Consider the following 21,355-nt stretch of genomic DNA (forward strand, 5'->3'; position numbering starts at 1 on the left):
CTTGCATTTTTATTTTTTCATAAGGAGTACCTACTTGCGTACGTCACGGAAAATTCCATGTTGAATACATTTTACAATCCACTTTGAAATAAAGAGGTTTTCATTCTATGCATACGTACAGAAATCACGCAAAAGAAGTAGTCAAAATGGATTCGGGAACAGTCAAACTGGATATATTTTTGTTGAAATCTGAAAACGGAAATTTTTCGCGATAGCAATGCTTCCTTCCATACTACATGGTACAGTTTTAAATCAATAACCAATTAATTATGAATTTTATTATTAAATGTTTTTGTAATCAGTGGGATCCTGATTATCGATCAATACTTAGTGCATATTCGCCTATCGGTCCCTTGATCACCATTACCCCATTTAAAATTTCATAGACCGGGGGGTCCATTCCGACCCCTTTGGTAGTGCTTGTTGTAGACAGTTGATTAACCGAGAGCGAATCAACCCGGTCTCATTTTTCTAAAAAAAAAAAAAAATTAGTTTGTTTATTAGAGAATGATGGAAAAAATTATTCTTTTAAACCATTAGCATAAAAGGAAACTACACTCACTTTCAAAAGTTAAGCACGAAAATGTAAAATGCAAAAAAATCAACAAATACTACTTTGGTTGACACAAAATTCGGAAGGAAAGTAGCATAGTATATATTTATGCATAAAACAAAATCAATAATTATGTACAGAAAAGAAAACAATATTAAATTTTTGTGAGTTATCAGATAATGACATACTGGAGACTTAAACAGAATTATGTATAAAGTGAAAATAAACAGCATAAAATGAAAAAAAAAGGACATTAATAGGGTATGTGATGCCCCCATCTGTATACAAAGTTTACACCTTGTGACCATGTTTTCAATTAGGTGGTCAACCACCGCAGAATTAAGCAATCGCCATTCTTCTTGTAGAGTAGTTTCCAGCTCAATAAGAGTGGCTGGAGGTGGGAAACGTGAAGATACAGCACGGCCGAGAATATCCCAAAGATTTTCAATGGGATTAAGGTCGGGCGAATATGCTGGCCACGCCATACGCGCAATCCCTTCACTCTCCAGGTAGTCATCGACGATGTCAGCTCTATGGGCACGTGCGTTATCGTTCATTAAAACAAAAGTAGGGCCAACTGCTGCAGTGTACAATCTCACAACGGGTTCTCGGACTTCATCTCGATACCGGACAGCCGTCAAAGAACCCCGTTTAAAGATATGCAGGTCGGTGCGGAATCCTAATGAAATCCCTGCCCACACCATAATGCTTCCGCCTCGGAATGCGTGATGTTCAGTGATGTTTTTGGACTGATTGCGTGTTCGTTGTTCACGCCATATCCTATTACGCTTGTCATTTGGCTCCAGAGCAAATCTTGACTATCAGTAAACATGACATTGCCTCAGTCATACACATTTCAATTGACATGTTCCCGGCACCACTGTAATCGTGCCCCTCTTGATTGGACGGATAGAGAAACACAAACTCGAGGTACTCGGGCGTACATTCCACTCATATTTAATCTTCGGCGTACAGTAGCTGCAGATATCGCCTTACCAATGGAAGCTGTAACCGTAGATGTCACACCTGTGGAGGTCGCTCAGCGATTCCGCTTGGCTACAATAGCAATATATCGACCTTCCGCGGGGGTTGTAACCCTTGGGCGAACGGCTACGGGCCTTCGGGCAACTGTCTGTGTGGTTTGGAATTGTTTCCATAAACGTGAAATTACAAAATGATGAACGCCGAAGAAAAGAGAAACATCTGTGATCGACTGTCCTGCTTCAATGCGCCCCACAGCACGCCAGCTCTCAGAATCTTCCACTCGTCTTTTGGAAGTTATAGAAACACGTGTGTCTTGAAAAGAAATTGTACGAAAGTTTTAAACACATTCTATCAGCACTTACAATCAATTTCTGTAACCCAATAACCAATAATGAATTACTGCTGGTTTATCGCGTGAAGCGCTACGTTACCCATAAAGCTGGCTTCTTATAAGACTGCCTTTTTTACAGATATCTTGACATGAAAGCGCGATTGGCTGTTACCTAACATATTTGCTTACTTCCATCTACCTCTGCAGCGAATTGCATCCTCTTCAGTTCTGATTGGCTTCCGGAAATTAGCATTTTCTTCTCCGTGCTTAACTTTTGGAAGTGAGTGTATATAAAAGAATATAGAAAGGAAAAGAAGAACTTTGGAATAACAGCAGTGACGACAGATGATGAAAATAATTGGGAGATGTTTTAATGCACAAGTGTTCGTAATCCGGAAAATAGTTTCGTAATCCGGAAATACTTAAATCAAAGTAAACTGCTCAATCGTAAAAGTAAAATCAACTCAGCAGTCATTAATTAATCTTGCGTTTCAGGTCAACTTCCATAGATAAGCTAGTAAACAAGAACAAATTCTGTTGTAAATATTGTTCTTGAATGGCATTTGTAATTTAGTGTATTTACTTCTAATTATGTTTGTTCTTCAATTATTTACAAGTTTTTTTCATACTTATTTCCATACCTAAACTTATTCCCCGGTAATGCATTAACTATGGCCATCGTCTCTAGTATTATCCCGTTTAATCGGAAGTCTACTCTACTTTCATTAGTAAATTCATCATTATTGTGTTCCTTTGTGTGCTGTTGATCGATGTTAATGATATCACTATCAGCCGGCTCTTTACGGTATGAGTAAGGTAATTCCTGCACATTATTTATTTCATGGAAACCTAGTTTACGTATTATGTGTCAAAATTTCATCAACAACGATTATTAATTGCTGGCTAAACCCAAAATGATTTTTGTCATATTGTTTAATATCATTCGTTTGCCCTCCTAACCATTGGTATCTAATAGGTGAAATCCATTCAGTTATCGGAAAACTGGAAGAAAAAGAATGGGATGATAGCAAATGGGAAAATTTATTGATGGTGTTTATCACTTGATTGTTGCTGTGACGTGGTGTGCCTTACTCATCTTACTTCATTGATGACTCACGTCGAAGAAAGCACTACTTAATGTTATTTGGACCGTCTTAAGTGGAATCTACTAGTGTTGCAATTGATAAACTGCGTGAACTCGAAAATTCTTAAATGGGAACTGTATTATATTCTGCTTCTAATAAAACATAAAAATGAAAGTTTGTTCGGGGTTTGTTATTCATTCATGAAAGTATCATACGACGGATTCATTCGAAATTTCACATGTAGATAGGCAATGGAATTTTTTTAGAACACTCACCTTCAGACTGTGTTTCCCGGAACACTGGATTTTTTAATGCTGGTTCTTTATAAATTCCAAAAGTTAAGGCTAAAATCCGATAGAATTTTTAATATCGTGTTTTGCAAATTTAAACATCTAAAATAATTAATTATTTAATATTTATTTCTATTATTGTTGTTACCTAAATCAGTAAAATCATAAAGAAATAACGATTTTCTTATCAGTTTCTAAAACACACGCAATACTGACAAAATTTTAATACTTTTAAAGTATTTTCTTCTCTAAGTATGCAGAATTAAAAAAATCTACAGTAAATAAACATGAATATGGTGAATACTCTCGTGGCCGCCACCTCTCGAACACAACTTCTGAAAATAATGAGTATTTCGGAGAATACATAAATAAATGCCAGTGCCGAAGATCACCTCCAAGAAGACCAAGATCGCTTGGAACCGTGGATGATCGTCTTATAGAGCTTCAGCTGTAAGATAACTTGAGTCTTTTTCTATGAGTAAAGTTGTAATGAAATTATGCTTTTCTTTTCATTTTATGCATAAAATGGCGCAGTACTTGTGTAGAGTGAACTCTCTCTAAGACAGCTTCCCACGATTCCAGAAGCACTTGGTCTTCCGCAGAGGTTGCTATTTTAGAGCGAAATATTTTGCTACTTTTCTGAGGGCGTACAGCTTTCACAAAAAAATTTTTTTCTGGGAATTTTCTGAAACGATAAAGTTTGAAGATTACTAATTTATGGAATTAAAGCATCAAGCGTTTCGAATATCAGTTCTGTTCTAGAGGAATGTCCTAGAAACTTTACAAGCATTCCTTAATACGTTCATGAATTTTTTTGTTATGAAAACAAAGCCCATTTCTTTAACATTTATTGTGAAACGTCAACAACTGAAACCGTATTTGAATAATAATATTAGACATATCAATATATGTTTTCAATTAATTCGTGATTTTGTCACTGCAAGAGTGTGAAAGAAGTATGGAAAAATTTAGAAACCAGAAAGAATATTAGTTAAAGTATTTAGGGCAGAATGGTCGGAAAATCTTGAATTATAAGATCGGTGAATAGCAGTGGAAGAAGTTATAAAGAACTGTAAATACATTTTCATTTTGCTTTGTCCGCACCTTTTTTGGTACTTCTCTATCGACCCGCGGAGACAACTCACGCAACTTAATTTTCTAGTCAAAATTGTATATATATATATATATATTGTTGCGTGCGCGTACGAGTTCTCAATAGATTGAATGTACACAGCTTCAATGACAGGTTGATAAAATTTATTTTATTAAAATAAACACTTCAGGTATCTGCAACTTTATTTAAAGATAGTCTTTATTTAAAGACTTTATTTAAACATAATCGTACAACTCTTCGCAATATCACAGAGTATAATCAGTAGTTACATTTCAAACTATTATGAACGCTAAAGACAACGAAATGCAAAGCGCAGCTAAAGAACGAAGCTGTACACGGAACTCACGATGAGCTAACAGCTAACAATTACTGAGAGCAGATGCTCTCACCGGCTTTATATAGTGTTTACCGGGCCGCCGAGATTTTTCTAGTACTTTTTCCTTCTTGAAATTACTGGAAGGCAATATGAGGGTCGAATTACGGTTACAGCTAATAAATACAGTGATCAATTACATTTATTCAATTACAATACTTAATTACGATGATACAAGACCAAAATGTCGCCAAGTTTGGCCACTTTTGGAGGTTTATCGCCAAATTTTGCGACTAAAATTAGCCGCTAAAATCGTTGCCAGCTTAACGATATCTCGCCAAATTACCGAGATACCCATTTACTCAATGTAAAACGGATTTGCCTCTGTATTCTTACTTTTCCTGTATATCTTCTTTCTCTTGAATTTTCATGTTACATTATACAGAAAAATACAACAATTTCACATATAACGACATTAAAATTACTTATCTATGTACAAATTTCGTAACAATAATATATATATAAAACAAAGTTGATTATATATGTAATCGACAGGTTTTAAATCAACCGTCGTTAGTTCTAAAATATTAATTCACAATCTTTAGTCTCATCTTGTATGCAGGCACTTATATGTATAGTAAATTTTGAAACATATTTATTACATAAATGTCAAAAGCATTTAATGGAACTTCAGGCAATAGAAACGTTCTGTTTATATATATATATATATATTATAACTTTCGGATTACTGAGAAAATTTCATTTGTTTTTAAATTTTTGTTATGCGTAAAATACGCAATCTATGATTATGAAATATTTGGAGTTCTTTGTTTACTGAAGTCTCTGGAAGAAACACATTAGAAACATTAGGGAAGACGATTATCACCGAAGTTCTATAATATTTAAAACGATATGTTGAATTATATTTATTTTTCCTGGAAGTCTTAGAAATTTCGCGATTTTCATGATGAAAATCACTCTTAAATGATTTTCGATACACTGATCTGAAGACAGAAATGCTTAATGATATTGCCTTTTGTCTTGCAAAGTTGGATTTTTAGACTAGTTTACTGGACGTCTGTTTTAGTGCTTTTGTTGTTTATCCTGCTCAGCCTAATATTTTTTATTATATCACAAAAATATTCGTTACTACCTATTTGTCATATAAAATTTGGATTCAGAAACTAATTTCTCTTGAATCTGGGAAAGGCACGAAAACGTTTATGTGTTAGAAGTGATTTTTTTTTACTCATCCAAAATGTAACTCGTTATTTCTATTTGTGATATATTAAACGAACTAATTATATAGTCATGTACATCCAGCAGTATGCTGGGAATCATAGTTCAAATACAGCACACCGCCATTACATTCGTTCGCGCTCTTCTCTTACTCTCTCTGACGCTTCTCAATTTGCGCCCTGTAACGGTGGCTCTCTTACAATGCCATATGCGGCGAGTTACACATGCATAATATAAATATTGTAAATTTAAAGATTGTGACTAAAATGTTCCATGTTTGAAATCCACTACCAACTAAAATTTTTCTAACATTTTTATTTTCATGAAGAACCTTCATGAAAGACTTTCTAAGAGTGATCATCTCGAATTCACCTTACAGATCACGAAGATTACGGAAACATCCATCTACTCCATTCGCCGAAATTTGAACCCAGATCGAATTACCAGTGTTCAGAGGTCTTATTCGTTTGACCATAAGCTGGTTCTTTAGGTTTTAAGACGTTGCTTGAAAAAAAGCGATATGCACTGCGCAACATGTAGAGGGAAAAATATACCTGAATAATACTGATATTAGTTATAAACCGGATTACCAGAGAAAAAAATTATTTTACCGGTAAAAACTTAAGGCTGTTTCGAAAAACATGCAAATCGATTTATTGGTATTACAACTCATTGTGCGCTGCTGCCACACTGCCGCTGCGGTTATGAGCAAATAAAGGCAGCTGCGAAGTTAGACGTTTTATTGCTTTATTTTTAAGAATTTATAGGGTTATAGAAAAGTAATAGTTCTGTTAAATTTCTGATTTTCTTAAGTAGTAAAAATTACTAGGTCAACATAAATAAAAGAATAATCTAAAAATGCCTCCCGACCGGGACAGTGGTTAGCAATGTTGACTGCCGTACCGAAGGACCGGGGTTCGAATCCCAGAGAAGGCATGGATGTTTGTAAATGCATCGTGTCTGTGCGTTATGGGGGTATTCTAAATATGTGGCGAGCCGAAAGTCCTTTCGATAAGTTGATGGTAGAGGGAAAGGAGGTGGGACATCCTAGGACCCGTCCCCTCAGGGATGCTCTTCATCAAAAATGGGGGCGGAATTAAGCAAAGTTGTACATTCACCTGCACGGTGCTCAAGGCCTTTGCCAATGACAGAGGCAATCTTTCATTCATCGCCACGATGAATTTCTTGGGTTTGTTCTGATGTTACTGTCAGACAAGTGAGATGAAGTCGCAGCAACCACACGTCATTTAAAAAGTAAAATTGTGACTAACCTGAAAGGTGCCGCTCCCAAACACATTCCACTTGGATTGTCCCTTTCGATTCACTCTGCACCTGAAACAAGAAGCAAAGATGAAAAACTGCATGCTTATGATTTTTTTTAAACTTAATAGTTTGACCAGAAATGTACAACAAATTTATCTTTTGTCGACAGTTTTTGATGTAATGGCACAGTAAAGAAAAATCGAATATTTCAATGAGTATCGTAATCTGCGGAGAAAATTTGCGAAACTAATTCAATTAATTAATTTTCATATCAATGAATTAACTCGATGTTTGAAAAAATATTTTCATTGATTAAAACTCTCGCTTCGGGGAAACTGCCTTTGTTTGTGTTATATGTTTTTGTGGCCATTGAAATAGCAAAGTTTCATGCTGATAAGTTTAATTCTGTAATATATATAATTTGGGTAAAAGTTCTAATCAAAAAAGTTCTGAGATTTTAGTTATAAAAACACGCCTTTCTTCCCGGTTACTAATTAAATTAATTGCGTCTTATTACTAATTGAATAAAGATTTTAAATAAGGCTGTTGCTTATTGCGATTTTTAATTGACTATTTTCGTATGAAACTTAAGAGAAAAAGCGTTTTTAATTTAAGGTAAAAACCTTTTAAATTAAAATAAAGAAACACGAGTTCGTTTCCTTTACATTTTAGAATATAATAGCGATATGCAAGTAACAGAGTTTTCAGTGGATGAAAATGTGTATGAGGATGAAGCTTGCCTTACGTTTGATTAGATTATTACTTACTTATTTACGTTTGATTAGGTTATACATCAAAGCCACGAGGGTCCTCCCTGCACAAACATTTCAAAAATGTTTATTCCTTCAGAGAGGTCTTTTCTCAACTTGTCCAGGAGCTGAACTTAGGGAATGATGTATCATTTTTAATAGTTTCCGCTTTTGCGTAAATATTCAATTTGGGATATGTCTCAGATTTTTAATGATAATTAAAATTTGTAATACAAAAAGATCCGAAAATCAACAAAAATTTTAAAAATTTATACTTCAATGAATTTCAGTGTATGATAAAGCATTTATTGTGTGAAATTTTCTAATTTAATTATATTTTCTAGATGGCGCTTGTCTGCAACAAAGCGCGAAAACACTCACAATAAATGCTGAATATGGCAATCATCGTTATTAAACGCTACCTGAAGTTAAGGGTGTGTGTCAACGACAGCTTGAAACAACTACTTTGTGATTAATGCTTAATAAGGTGATTAAAAAATGTAGCAAGTGGGAGGGACCGAAATAAGTTGCTATGGAATTTTGTGTGCTTCAAAGTGACAGGACGCTATTGATTGGTAGATAAAAGCATTCTGCTGTCGTAAACTGTTATTCCCCGTACGGATTTCGATCGGTGTGCATCGCTACGCGAACGCGTTGTACTTCGATATGCATTTTGTCTGTGGAACTTTACTGAAACGGAGAAGCTACTCACAGAAAACGATTTCTGAGCATCTCTTTTAAGCATCTGCTCCGTTTCTTTGTGGATATTTAGTCATTTTTTTAATCTTTAGATGGCATTATGTTGTACATAATATGAATTTGCTTTAGGTAATCTGTTATATTTGTATTATAAGCTTTTAAATTATATTCTACTTCTCATTTACAACGTTTATTCCATTTTGCAATGAAAACTTACCATTGCTTTTAATCTTTTACTGGTCTTTTTTTAATTAACACTGTCCTGCTTATGGAAGCATTTTGAGTTGGTGTCGCAAATAAAACAGTTAGCCATTGTTTAATCTTTCCACTAGGGCTGAGTAATTAACTTTTTAATAGTTTGCCAGACCTTATTCAAATTTTATGTAAAGGTGATGAAGCCCCTTATTAAATCTCCAACAAGGTTCTAATTCTTGATACAAGTGCGTTTTGCCGTTAAATAACATGTGTGCTATAATGACATTCTTCCTTCTCTTTGCAGATTTGAAACGTGAGGCGACAATATGCCACATGCTCAAGCATCCGCATATAGTGGAGCTCCTGGAGACGTACAGTTCAGATGGAATGCTTTACATGGTCTTCGAATAGTAAGCTTACCTATTATATACTGTTCTTAATTACATTGATGAATGTAAAGTAATCACACACCCCAACTCTTCCGAAAGGAAGATTCTACCTACTAGCATTACCTCCTCGCAGAGCGATTATTCACGATACTGCTTGGAACGTGTGTTTAGTTTGGAATTACCTCCAAAAGGCGAAATACAAGTGCTGGGTAATAAAGTTTGGAAATTGATGCAACCCGTGTGTAGGGGTTAATTAGTCCATTAGTCGAGGCGCAAGTTATTAAAATATGAATTACCACGCGCCGCTGTTGATGTTATTTGCCCCGTTACCTTTGCTTTCTGAAATATTTGATGTTGAATGGTAATGCTGTGCGTAGACTAGATGTTAATTTGTTTTTTTAACTGATTACATATTCATATATTTCATGTTCTAGGCTCGTTACTTTGCATTTGAGGATTTATTAAGTAATTATGTTGGTGGATTTAAATTCTTTTTAGTAAGTTCAATAATCAAATACTGCGAAACGTCGGTAATTTGAAATTTTTGATAAGTCGCCCTAAAAATTTCTCGTAGCAGAAATTTGTTTAAACTAACATGACTTCAGTCAGTCCCACAAGCAAATACTCTATTTCTCTTAGGAATAAATCATAATTTATTGTCCTAGTAATCGTAATAATCGAAGAAAATCGTAATTTACTGTAGATTTATTTTTGATTTTTTTCTTGGGATATAGAATAATAAAGCATAATTGACCTGTTGATGCAACTTTTTTAAAGAAATAAAAAAACAATGTCTTTAAGATGCGACATTATTTACATAAATGTTTCCAAGTAATATTTCTGTCGTTGACGACCTATCAACGGCCAAGTGGGATGAAGTCGCTATGCACTGGTAGTTCGATCTGGATTCAAATCCTGATGAACGGGATGGCTACAAAGCTGCCCTTATTTTTCTAACACCTATAACATGCATACAAGCGAGATTCTGATCGACGCCTTTTATGAATATAGCCTTTCTTTTAGGCTATATTTCTTTTAGGCTTTTTCTTTAGCCCTCATGTGTTTTGTTATATTCGGAAACAAAGAAGCAAAAATATTCCTTTATCACTTTACGTATCACTTTTCTAATATTTATTTTCTTAATTTAATTATTATTTTTTAATTATGTTTCAATATCTTAAAATAGTTTCCATCATTAATGTATCGAGCGTAGTTTGTCGAAATAATTTGAGTTTTTAATATATGCAATAATTTCTATCTTGTTTGTTGAATATATTTATATGCATATGTTATTTACTAAAGAATTATTGATTATATTATCTCCTGAGATTAATTTTAGTATAATTATCTAAAAAGAGTGAATCCATAGTTAGTGAGTTTAATTCCGAAAATTGTTGTAAAGTAACTTGAATGTAAATTGTTAAAAATGTTTAACGGGGACTTGAATTAAATCATGAATAACAAAATTTCAATTCTAAAAAGAAATTAAATTAAAAGCAAGTAATTAGATTAAAAACAAGTAATTAAATTAAAAGCACAAGTAATCAAATTAAAAGCAAGTAATCATTGCCATTGAACGGAAATTACTTGACTTTTCAAGGGAAACAAACCAACTCCCGTTCAATGAACAATAATTATGAAATAAATACGAAGGTGTTTCGTCCTTTACTCAAGTAATAAGGCGATGCCAAACTGGCAATTTAAGTTAAGCCAAATATTTCTGTGAATTGAAGGGATAAAGAACCAATGCAGAGCACCAAAGAACTCATTCTAGTTAAGCATTTTCGCTAATTCAATTTTGAGTGAAAAGCAATTTATGCAGTAAAATTGATAAATTACTTGAGTAATTGTCCCCCGACACCCCCGATCCCGTTTATGTATTTTTATTCAAAACTATTTGTAAAAAATTAAACATTGGACCATATATATTATAGCGCATGTCAGTTACCATTACCTCAGCGTTAATTTATTAGCGTAATAGCCATTCAAGGACTTGAGGCTTTAAAACTCATTGCTTCTGTTTATGCACATTTGTTTTCAAGTTACATTTTTTATGACATCTAATGCTCATTTTCATTGCGTTTGACGCTGAGAATTTTTTATGCATTTGGTGGGGTAATTTATACCAAGGTCAATTAATTGCATAAATGAGTTTTAATCGCTTATGGAAACGGGCCAAATTTCTTTTCTAAACCGCGTTTAAAAAGCTGCCATATGATACAGTTTTTTTAAGTTTCTTTAATGTAAACAAAACATGCATTAAAATAATTGATATGCGTTTTATTTAAGGTGTCTATAAATTAAGAGATTAGCTGTCAATTAGCTGTCGATAATATTAAAAGAGGAATAGAAATTTAAAATAAAAGCCGAAAGGAAGAAATTTAATAATGAACTGCTTGAACTCCATTACAGTCTGTGACTTTAAAAAGTCACTTCAAAGTCGTAGCAACTCTTCTCTCACTTACGGTTGTAACATGTGTTGTCATCTAGCTCTACATGAGTAACTGATTGCCAGCGAAGGTGGCAGTCGAAGCAGCGGTTCTCAGTAAGTTTATTTAACCCTTTGGCTACGAATTAAAAAAAAAAAATACCCCGTTTTCTATCCAAGTGAGCAAAATATGTCATTAATAAGGTAAATTTAGCATTTGGGATTTTTTTGGTAAACTTGTTTTCAAGTCAGAGGCTGGGAGACATATGTCGCAGGCGTAGTTACTGGTGGGATACATACATCCCATACATAGCGAACGACTTACTATAAGCACGCATATTATTCTGGAAAACTTTATTGTATGAAATAGGTATACATTGTATGGTACAAGGTAAAGCATTCTTTCCATAACCCATATTCGGCAATCCATGTTTGTTCTTCTCTTTATATTTATTTGCGTACAACGAACACAACGGCATCTTGATTTTACAACTATTGGAAGATGATCCCCAACATTCAGGAGATTCTTAGCAATACCCAGCAGTGATTTTTAAACTTTTAGTGGGACATATATGTTCCGATGGTATGCAAGGGTTAAAGGCTTTTCCGACAGGAGGAGGAGTCAGTGCTCGAGCTTCCTTCCAGATAAGTCATCTTTACGTTTTCCCAGTATATTTTAGAGCTGACGTACGTTCTCACGTTACGTTTTAGAATTAACGTATATTTCGGATTTTCATAAGTGGCGATGTACATAAAAAATTTAAACGACAGTACTTTGGAATTTAGATCAGCATCAGAATTCCGTGTACATTTTAGAATTCTGTATTATATTACTGAAGATATCAGGAGTGAGGTTGATTTCATTGCATTTCACTTCGCCCGGTCCTGGAAGTCTCAAGGCTCGCTACGAAGAGTTATTATACCAGTTATTTTTACATCTGTAATTTATTACGAATGTTACTAAAATACTGCTTACATTTCAGTAAAAAACTTATACAACTGCAACTAGAAAATTTTAAGCTGCCTTTTATAAATACGTATAAAATTTCATGGTTTTCATCACATACATAATATTTACAGAATATAAGTGCTCGATCAAATGTTCTGCATAAAAGTACATTGAGATTATGAAATTTTTAACGGAGTAACCAGCTAGAGATACCCAAAAAATTATGTCAGATATCTCTGCACCAGATTTTAGAATACCGCAAAAAATAATTATCTATAATAATAACAAAAATGCATGCTAGAGAACGCTTATTCATTGTGCAAGCTCTGCACTGCGTGATTTCGCCGTGTTTTTTGTATCTTTCTCGATGCGATAAACTGGAAATAGGTGTGATATTTTTTTCTAACTATATTTTTAAAAATTCCACTTTTGAAGTTCTAGTGCTTCAGACATCCTTTTGGGAACAAATCTAAAATTTGGATGTTTATTGACCTTATGCCTGAATCCAGTTCGTTGCCTATTTATATAGGCAATGTTTCAAGTAGATTCCACGAATTATGTTCACGTAAATGAGTACTGACACATTTTCAGTTTTATACCTGCTCAACATTGAAATTGCATCGTAACGAAAGAAAAGTCGTAAGGGTATGCAAATTAGGGAGATTGTAAATGTAGCTAAGACATTCAAATAATGAAAAAAAAATTTGAAGCTGTAATCCTAATCAGAGACATATGGGAGAAGCTAACGAATCGAACCCTTTTTTTTTTTTTTTTTTTTTTTCTGCAGAAGATTTCAGAAATCTTTGAGGTTTCAAAATGCAAAGTATTGTTTTCGTTAATGGGCCACATATCTTCAGCTATCGTAAATGGAGATGGACAGAATCCTTCAACTTAAAGAGGATTTAGCAAGGCTGAAATGTCAGCATTGTTCAACATTGTGTGTTCGTGCAAAAACAACGACGGACTCCGATGACGGCAAACGTTGGCCAGAAGCGACCTGGTTTCACAGATTTTACATAAACAAACTACCGAATGATTCTTCAGCCTTATCAGACGTGCAAGCGCGAAACGCAGTGAGAAGCTTTTCCGAGAATGAATAACCGATATGCTGCTTTAATCTTCACCTTCTCCAAAAGTTCAAAGTAATATACTGAATTAATTGTATGACGTTGATAAAAAAAAAAAAAAAAAAAAAAAAAAGACATACACAGTACACTATGAATACCCTAATACAGTAACGAGAACTTTGCTAGCAGGTAAAGAGTTTTACATTCAGTTGAGCAGGTTTTTTTTTTTTTGGGGGGGGGGTAGAATGTGTGTGCTTTTTTACATAGAACTGCTTTTGAAATGTGTAGTGGGGCACCCAACATTCATCGCTGGCTGAAAGGAGTATCAAAAATGCATCTTCTTTTGATCACAGCTGCTTGGATATCTCTTACGAATTTTTCTTCTTGCAGCTTTTTGATTTGCATTCAGAGTTTGAAAAAAATTTACGAGAAAATTAACTTCCTCCAAATATTGAGTTGCGCACATAAATTATGCCGGTGTTGCATCGGTCATTATTGAACAAGGTCTAAACTATTCTTTCCTATTACTTTTATTCTTGGCTGACGGGTGTAGTCAACTTTTCATGTTTAATTGGCTGCTTTGAAACATCTTGTGTTATATGCATACTTGAGACAATGATTGGGTGTAACCATTGAATCCTACAACCAATCTCCGCCAAGTTTCAACAGATTCGATTCCTGCGTTTTCCTTTTTTATACTGTAATAATTACATAAAAATGTATGCATTTAAAAAGCTTTATCGATTTTTAAAATATATTAATTTTTGTGTGTTTTGCCTGTATATTAATTTTATGTGATTCAATTCATCCTTACTACATGGTACAGCTTAATGTCAATAACAACTAATTTTCAATTTTATTAATATATATATTTGGTAATCAATAGGATCTTGATTATGCTAACAACTATTGGTGCATATTTGGCTTATCGATTCTCATTCAATGCCTTGATCATCACTAATCCCCTTTAAAATTTCACCGATCCCCAAGGAGTCAATACCGACCCTCCCTGAACTAAACAATGAATATTTTGTGCGTTCTGCTTTGCTGTTGGAAACGAAATCCCTTATCCAAACTGTCAAGTCTCTTAAATGACGAAGTATTTATTTGCAATATTTTATTTATTCTTATAGTGTTCATCCATTTAGAATAGCTACAAAAATTTCACAAGTCTAGGGGTTTTATTCTCGTATTTCGTTTACTTAGTCACCCGCTAGAGGCCGTCCGGTAATGTCCCTGGACGCTGGCAATTCAACCTGAGTTAGATATTAGGCGAACGGGTCTGGCTGCATGGGCTTTTCAGTGTTTTTCTTTCCAAGTCTAATGTGTACATGAGCCAGTCTCCTTTAAGAAATCCTCCACAAAGGCATCCCTTCACTTTGGCAAATAGCTCTAGCGTACTTTGCCATTATCGAATAAACCAAGACTTTACTCATTCAGCATTGGTCTTTTATCATGGTTTATCAGCAAGCATATCAAACCACTATACGCTAACGGCGCCGGCGCTAGGCATTTTACCGCCCAGTGCTATCTCTGCTAGTTTTAAATTCAGCCGCCCTGTACCACCCAAATTTTCCCCACCCGACGCAGCTGTGGTAGTTGCGACGGTTGTGATGCTGGCCTTGTTAGTTTGTTCTGTGAAGCATGTCCTCGGTGTGAAACATGCCCTCGGTCCTTATTCTAAGATACCGAATTCGCTGTTCATCCATGTTTCACAGAACATTTCAAATGTTCTGTGTATATATCCACTATTATACGTATTGATACGAGATCATGGTTGTTATTGATTCAGGTATTACTTAACAGGTTTTGATCAAAAATCGACAAAATCTCGTGAATTACGAGTCGAGTGATGAAGATTCCCTAGGTCTGACGCCTGTGTCCTAGAATTAGTTACATATTCGGAAAAGATTGGTGTTGATGAAGAGGAGATGCAGACTTGGATCGATGTAAATAATTCTGTACTAGTCATTCTCTTCTAAAGGGTACGACGATATAATCGGACACGGGCTTAAAAAGGAGAAAGGTGATGATGAGAAGAGAGAAAATGAAGATGAGGACTAGATTACGCAGATTAAGAGAATTACGTGGAAGGAAGCTGACGAAGAACTACAGACTTTCAAAAAAAGATCTGCCGAGCAGTTTCATCTATGTCCGGACACGTACTGCAATTTCCAAAAACGACATCACAAATAACATGAACAGATAAGTTCTAGAAATATATATTCAATTATCCGGGAACATCTCTTAAATCGGCGAGGTTCCTATATCGGTTAATAGGAGATTCCTTCTGTAATGTCACTTTTAGTATTGCTTGTGCTGCCATCTATTGATTTCGAACAGAAGCTCAAGCGGATGGGACAAAAATATGAAAAGATGTGGTGAGATTTGAAAGTAGGCGGTGTATCTGAGCAAAAAATCTCAAGTTTCTGATTAAAGACAATTATAACAGAAAACGACTTTGTTATATTCAATTGTAGAGTTAATTTTCAAATTTTCTTGTGTTCTGCCTAAATGACTAATCTCTCAAGCTAGAAGTGTCGGAGCCGTATAGATAGAAGACCATCAGGAAAGATGAAAACAATAAATGAATACAATAATATATAGTAAACAATTAAATTGAATGGTGTATAAAAAGATAAATAAAAAATTAATAAATTAAATTAGATTAATGAGAAGTTGTTTATTTATAAATTAAAATGCTGAATCTTATTTTACTGGGAATTCATGCTAAAATTACTAGAACTGAGAACTAGATTAACTAAGCTAAGAAATACGGAGTCGGTCTCCTGCCAAATCTGAGCCCTGTTCATATCGTTTATTTCTGACTCACTGCACTTTGATAAAAATTTAACTTTTTTAGATGTTTAGTCTTTGAGGCAAATCAATAACTATCTTTTTTTGATGGATTACAATGTCTAACTGATAGATTAGAGCCACAATGCATTCTAAGAAAACTGAAGATTTCCGTCTTTCCGCAGCTGAAGAATTGTCTATTGATCAGAAGGTTATGATCAATTTAATTTCCATGTGCTATAAAGCTCTTATTACTATAATGACATATATTAAACTTATTGTATATATGTATTAAAGTTATGTGTTTTAAAATATCTTGTTCTAAAGTGCTGGGAATTTTATTTTCAGCATGGAAGGATCCGATTTGTGTTATGAAATTGTGAAAAGAGCTCTTGCTGGCTTTGTTTATAGTGAAGCAGTTGCAAGGTAATATTTAACTTAATTTTGGCTGAAATTTCACTGTATGTGCTAACTTATATATTGCTGGCTAAGTGTCTAACTGTGAGCTCAGCCAGTTCAGTTTTTGTAAATTTGAATTTATTTTATCTTTGTATTAATTTAATAGGGATATATCCCAATACTGTGCATTTTAATTTTATTTTAATATATTATTATGCCTTGCCTCTGTTTAACATTATTGGTATGCAAACTGACCGGACTATATATTTGACAGGTATATTTTATCATGAAATCACTTATATTTTATAATATCCTATAACTTTACAAAACAGAATTTTGAATTGTGGAAAACTTTTTGAATTTTGATAAGTATTTATATAGATATTCAATAATTATTCATTGGAATAGTTTCATTTTATATCTTTTGAATATAAAATTGATTTAAAAGCTATCTAATATTTGAATATAACAAATGAGATTTTTTCATTTCAGCCACTATATGAGACAAGTATTAGAAGCTGTTCGGTACTGTCATGAAAATGACATTATTCACAGAGATATAAAGCCTCAATGTATTCTATTAGCTACAAAAGAAAATTCTGCTCCTGTTAAACTTGGAGGTTTTGGCTCAGCACTTAAAATCAAAGGAGAGAAAATAATAAATGGAGGTAACAATGTTGAAAGGCATTTTCTCTTTTACTGTAGAAAGTGTTATAGTTTCTCCCAGAGTGTAGTACTGTCCTGTTTCCTTAAATATATGAAAAACGTACTGAAGTATCTTGCTAGATGGCAGTACCTGATATGGCAGCACCTATTCTAAGATACCTAGTTCACTGTTCATTTTAACTTTTGTTTAGATGGTATATTACTAAGAACACCATTTCTTCCTAATACGTAATTTCATAAAGTACATGAAGTTTCTTTCTAATTGAATATCTTCTGAAAAAGAAAGAGTACGGGGAAAGTACTATTATTTATTTAATTGGCAGAAATAGATATTAGGGGAAGAAATAGGGATGATGGTATTTATGAGTTAGCTAGTTAAATATAATTCACACCACAGTTAAAATGCTAAATTAACATAATGAATATTTTGTTCATTAAATGTTTTGATCATATAAAAAGTAAAATTATGTGTTTACAGACCCTGTGTATTTTATTTTGAGAAAATTTGCTACAGGAAATATGATTCTAGAATTAAAATATAGAGTCTGTAGCTATTCTCGGTAAAAGTATAGTTTAGGGTACCCCTTGGCGATTTTTGACGGTACATGGATACCGATTTTGTACAATTCTTTGACTCATTATTTTGGCTTGCAAAGCGATTTTTGCGCCAAAAATCGCCACTACACAAAGCCAAAATAACAAGACAAACAATTGCACAAACTCGGTATCCATGTACACACCGACTTATTTTCACTTAAAAAAAAAACCTCAAATTGCCTAAAAGTGGCATTGCGCACTCATTTGACTTTATCCATGTACACGTCAACCTATTTTCACTTAAAAAAAAAAATCCCTTTTGTGCACTCTTTTAACTTTATCCATGTACACGTCGACATATTTTCACTTTAAAAAAAAAAACCAGTATTGCACAAACTTGCATTGCACACTCCCTTTACTTTTGATATATTTTCACTTAAAAAGTCAAAGGAGCACCAAATTCTACAATATAGGCACACAACAAATACATAATCTCAATAAAATACATTTTAAACCAAGCAATAAAATAACATAAGAAAGGAAAAACATGTTATACATTTAAGCACTACCAAAAGCAAATATTCACTTACCATGATTTTCGAATTTGCTTCATACACCCAGAGCCATGTAAAAATCAAAATCTAAATCATACTCAAATGACATTTTTCAAACCAGGTACTCTTTCTGATCGAACGCTTCATATAGTGACCATCTGAACCTTTCTTCCTACAAATCCATTCAAATCCATCTAAACGGTTTTTACGTTTGACTAGACACATATCCTTCCTACATACTGGACACTTATAATGGCTACTAAGTAAGTCTTCATTTACACGCCAATCAATTAGAGCTCTTTTCCCCTTTTGCTCCAAGTCGTACAGAAACTTCAAATTAATCTTACTATATTCGGCCATTCTACCGTCTAAAGAATCAAACCAACACACACCACCAAAACACTTACAAAACATCCCATGATTCAAAAATTCCCAGAATCATGCACCCGATTTCGTCACAGTAGGGTTTCCATAACATTTAACTACTCAGGCTACCATAAATAAAATAACAACTTGGCGATAAATCAAACAACAACTTTGCCATAATACAAGGGGTACCTGAAAGTCTACTCTACCCCTATTCTCTTAACATCTAGCATACAAAGATTCACAGTTTTACGGGACTTGATTCGACTAGGTTGCATAGCTTAAAACAACACTCACTGTAGTACACTCTGAGCATAAATAAAGATAATTGAAAAGATAGGTATAAGAAAAGATAGGATTGAAAGATTTAGTATTAGTAGATTGCTAATACTAAAATAAAAAAATAATAATAATATAAAATGTGTACCAGCTGTAAAAAACTTGTTTCATATTAAAGAGAAAAAAATTGAGGCATATTTTGGTTCAAAAACCTTTAAATTAAATTTTTACATCAGTTTCAAAAGTTGTGATATTTAATGGTAATACATAGTAAAAGCATTTTCAATAAGGCAGAGAACTTCGTAAACATTGATTTCTAAAATCTGCTAAATTTACGTGAATTATTGTCTAGTCCTAGAGCTGATGCAAACATGCAGTGGGTGCACAGGCGAAATTACTCCAGCTAGTAAAATGTTTAATATCTTCTCTGCATGAATAGACCAGTTATATACCAATTGGAAGAGTTACCCTTCCATTAAAAACAACACCAGTTATGATTATAATTAATTTTCTTCCATTTTTAAAATGTACTTTTATGACAATGAATTTTGAATTTTAAATGTGTTTTATGACATTTAATTGAATGTGATAAAAGAAATTTTAATGACATGATTTATGAAAGCAAAAGATGGAATTTTTCTTATTTAGGAAAATACAACAGGAGAAGAAAGAAAACGATGAATAAATGATTGTCAGGATAATTTTATAATTATTTTGTAAAACCAATTAATTAATTTTTATCTTTCAGATTTGTGCTTTTTGTCTCCCTTTTCTTTTCTTACCCTTCTCCAATATCCAATGTAGTTTAATGAATTTAAAAAAATGTATGCATATACATATAAGAAGATAAAAAAAGTATTTAAAACAAAGTCCTAACTTTAATTTGCTATAGCCTCTAAAGACTCCTACTTAACTTGGTTACTTGGAATTTCTATTCTAAAAATAGTAATATACTGGGTGTTTCATAATGAATGGGACAAAAAGATTACCATAGTACAAATTTTTTAGTACATAGTACTAATTCTTTAAATGATTTATTAAGCCGAAACAAATTCATTCTGAAACTACAGTCTGGCAAAAGAGAACCACCGCATCGTCACAGTATCAAACGGTAGGTGAAGCAATTTCAGGACACGGGCTATTGTGTTATAAATTCAGCCCAGGATGAACAGCAGCCCAAACTGAGAAGGTTGAAAAAAATCGTGAAACATTCTTACAAAGTCCCACAAATTCAACGCGCTGTGTGAGTTCTGAACTCAGTGTGCCTTACGTAACGGTGTGGTATGTGTTATGGAAACGTCTACAGTGCCGGCCATATACCTTTCTGATGGTGCAGGCGTTAAAAACTTTCCAACAAACCGTTGCGTAAAGCTTTCTATGAGAATTTCAAAATAAGTTAGATGTAGATAGCTTCGCGAATAGACTTGTGTTTACGGATAAAGCCACATTTCACATTTCTGGCAAAGTTAATCACTATAATTTACTACTGATTTTAAGGCACAGAAAGTCCGTATGATGTAATGGAACAGGAGAATGATTCTCCAGAGGTGAAGGTTTTCTGCACCATTTCCAACACTAATGTTTTAGATCCTTTTTTTTTTTCCTTCTTATTATAAGTACAGAGTGTTTCATATTGTGATTTCATAGGGGAAAAATAGACTAACGTGTGAATTTACCAATATATGCTATCAGGGTGATTGTTCCCTCATTTGGAAGCGGTTCCCGGTTTCATTCTGCAGCAAGATGGTGCTCCACCACATTGGCATAAAATCGTACGCCAATACCTGAACGGTATTCTACCCTCATCGCTAGATTGGCAGAGTTGGGTCAAACCATATGCCATTAATTTGTTGGTCACCGCGATTCCCAGACATATAACACCTTGTGATTTCTTCCTGTGGGGTTTTGTTAAAGGCAAAGTTTTCGTGCTTCTATTTCTCCAAGATTTACAGCAAATGAAGCAATTTTCCATGACCTACTCCGCCTTTGGCACTACAGGTGACTTATCACTCTGATCGTTGCGCCTTGTGTGGGCGTATGCCCTTTGTTTAAAGAGTATTACAAAAGGGAAAAAATATCATAAATATGATACATTCACAGTGGTAACAGT

The 21,355-nt window shown here is 33.9% G+C and overlaps 1 protein-coding gene across 4 annotated transcripts in view; it reads left to right on the top strand.

Moving 5' to 3' along the window:
• The window catches only part of LOC118195384 (peripheral plasma membrane protein CASK-like), a 312,734-nt gene that overhangs the window by 244,500 nt on the left and 46,879 nt on the right, over positions 1-21,355 (top strand). For all 4 annotated transcript variants that reach the window (XM_085824783.1, XM_085824782.1, XM_085824780.1 and 1 more), the window contains exons 3-5: positions 9,120-9,225; positions 16,793-16,870; positions 17,336-17,511. In XM_085824783.1, coding sequence (XP_085680909.1) covers positions 9,120-9,225; positions 16,793-16,870; positions 17,336-17,511 — 360 coding nt within the window. The remainder of the gene's footprint in view (positions 1-9,119; positions 9,226-16,792; positions 16,871-17,335; positions 17,512-21,355) is intronic.

Source organism: Stegodyphus dumicola, chromosome 10, assembly GCF_044657685.1.
Source record: "Stegodyphus dumicola isolate Sdum_Otavi_A_Nest chromosome 10, ASM4465768v1".
Lineage (NCBI taxonomy): Eukaryota > Metazoa > Arthropoda > Arachnida > Araneae > Eresidae > Stegodyphus > Stegodyphus dumicola.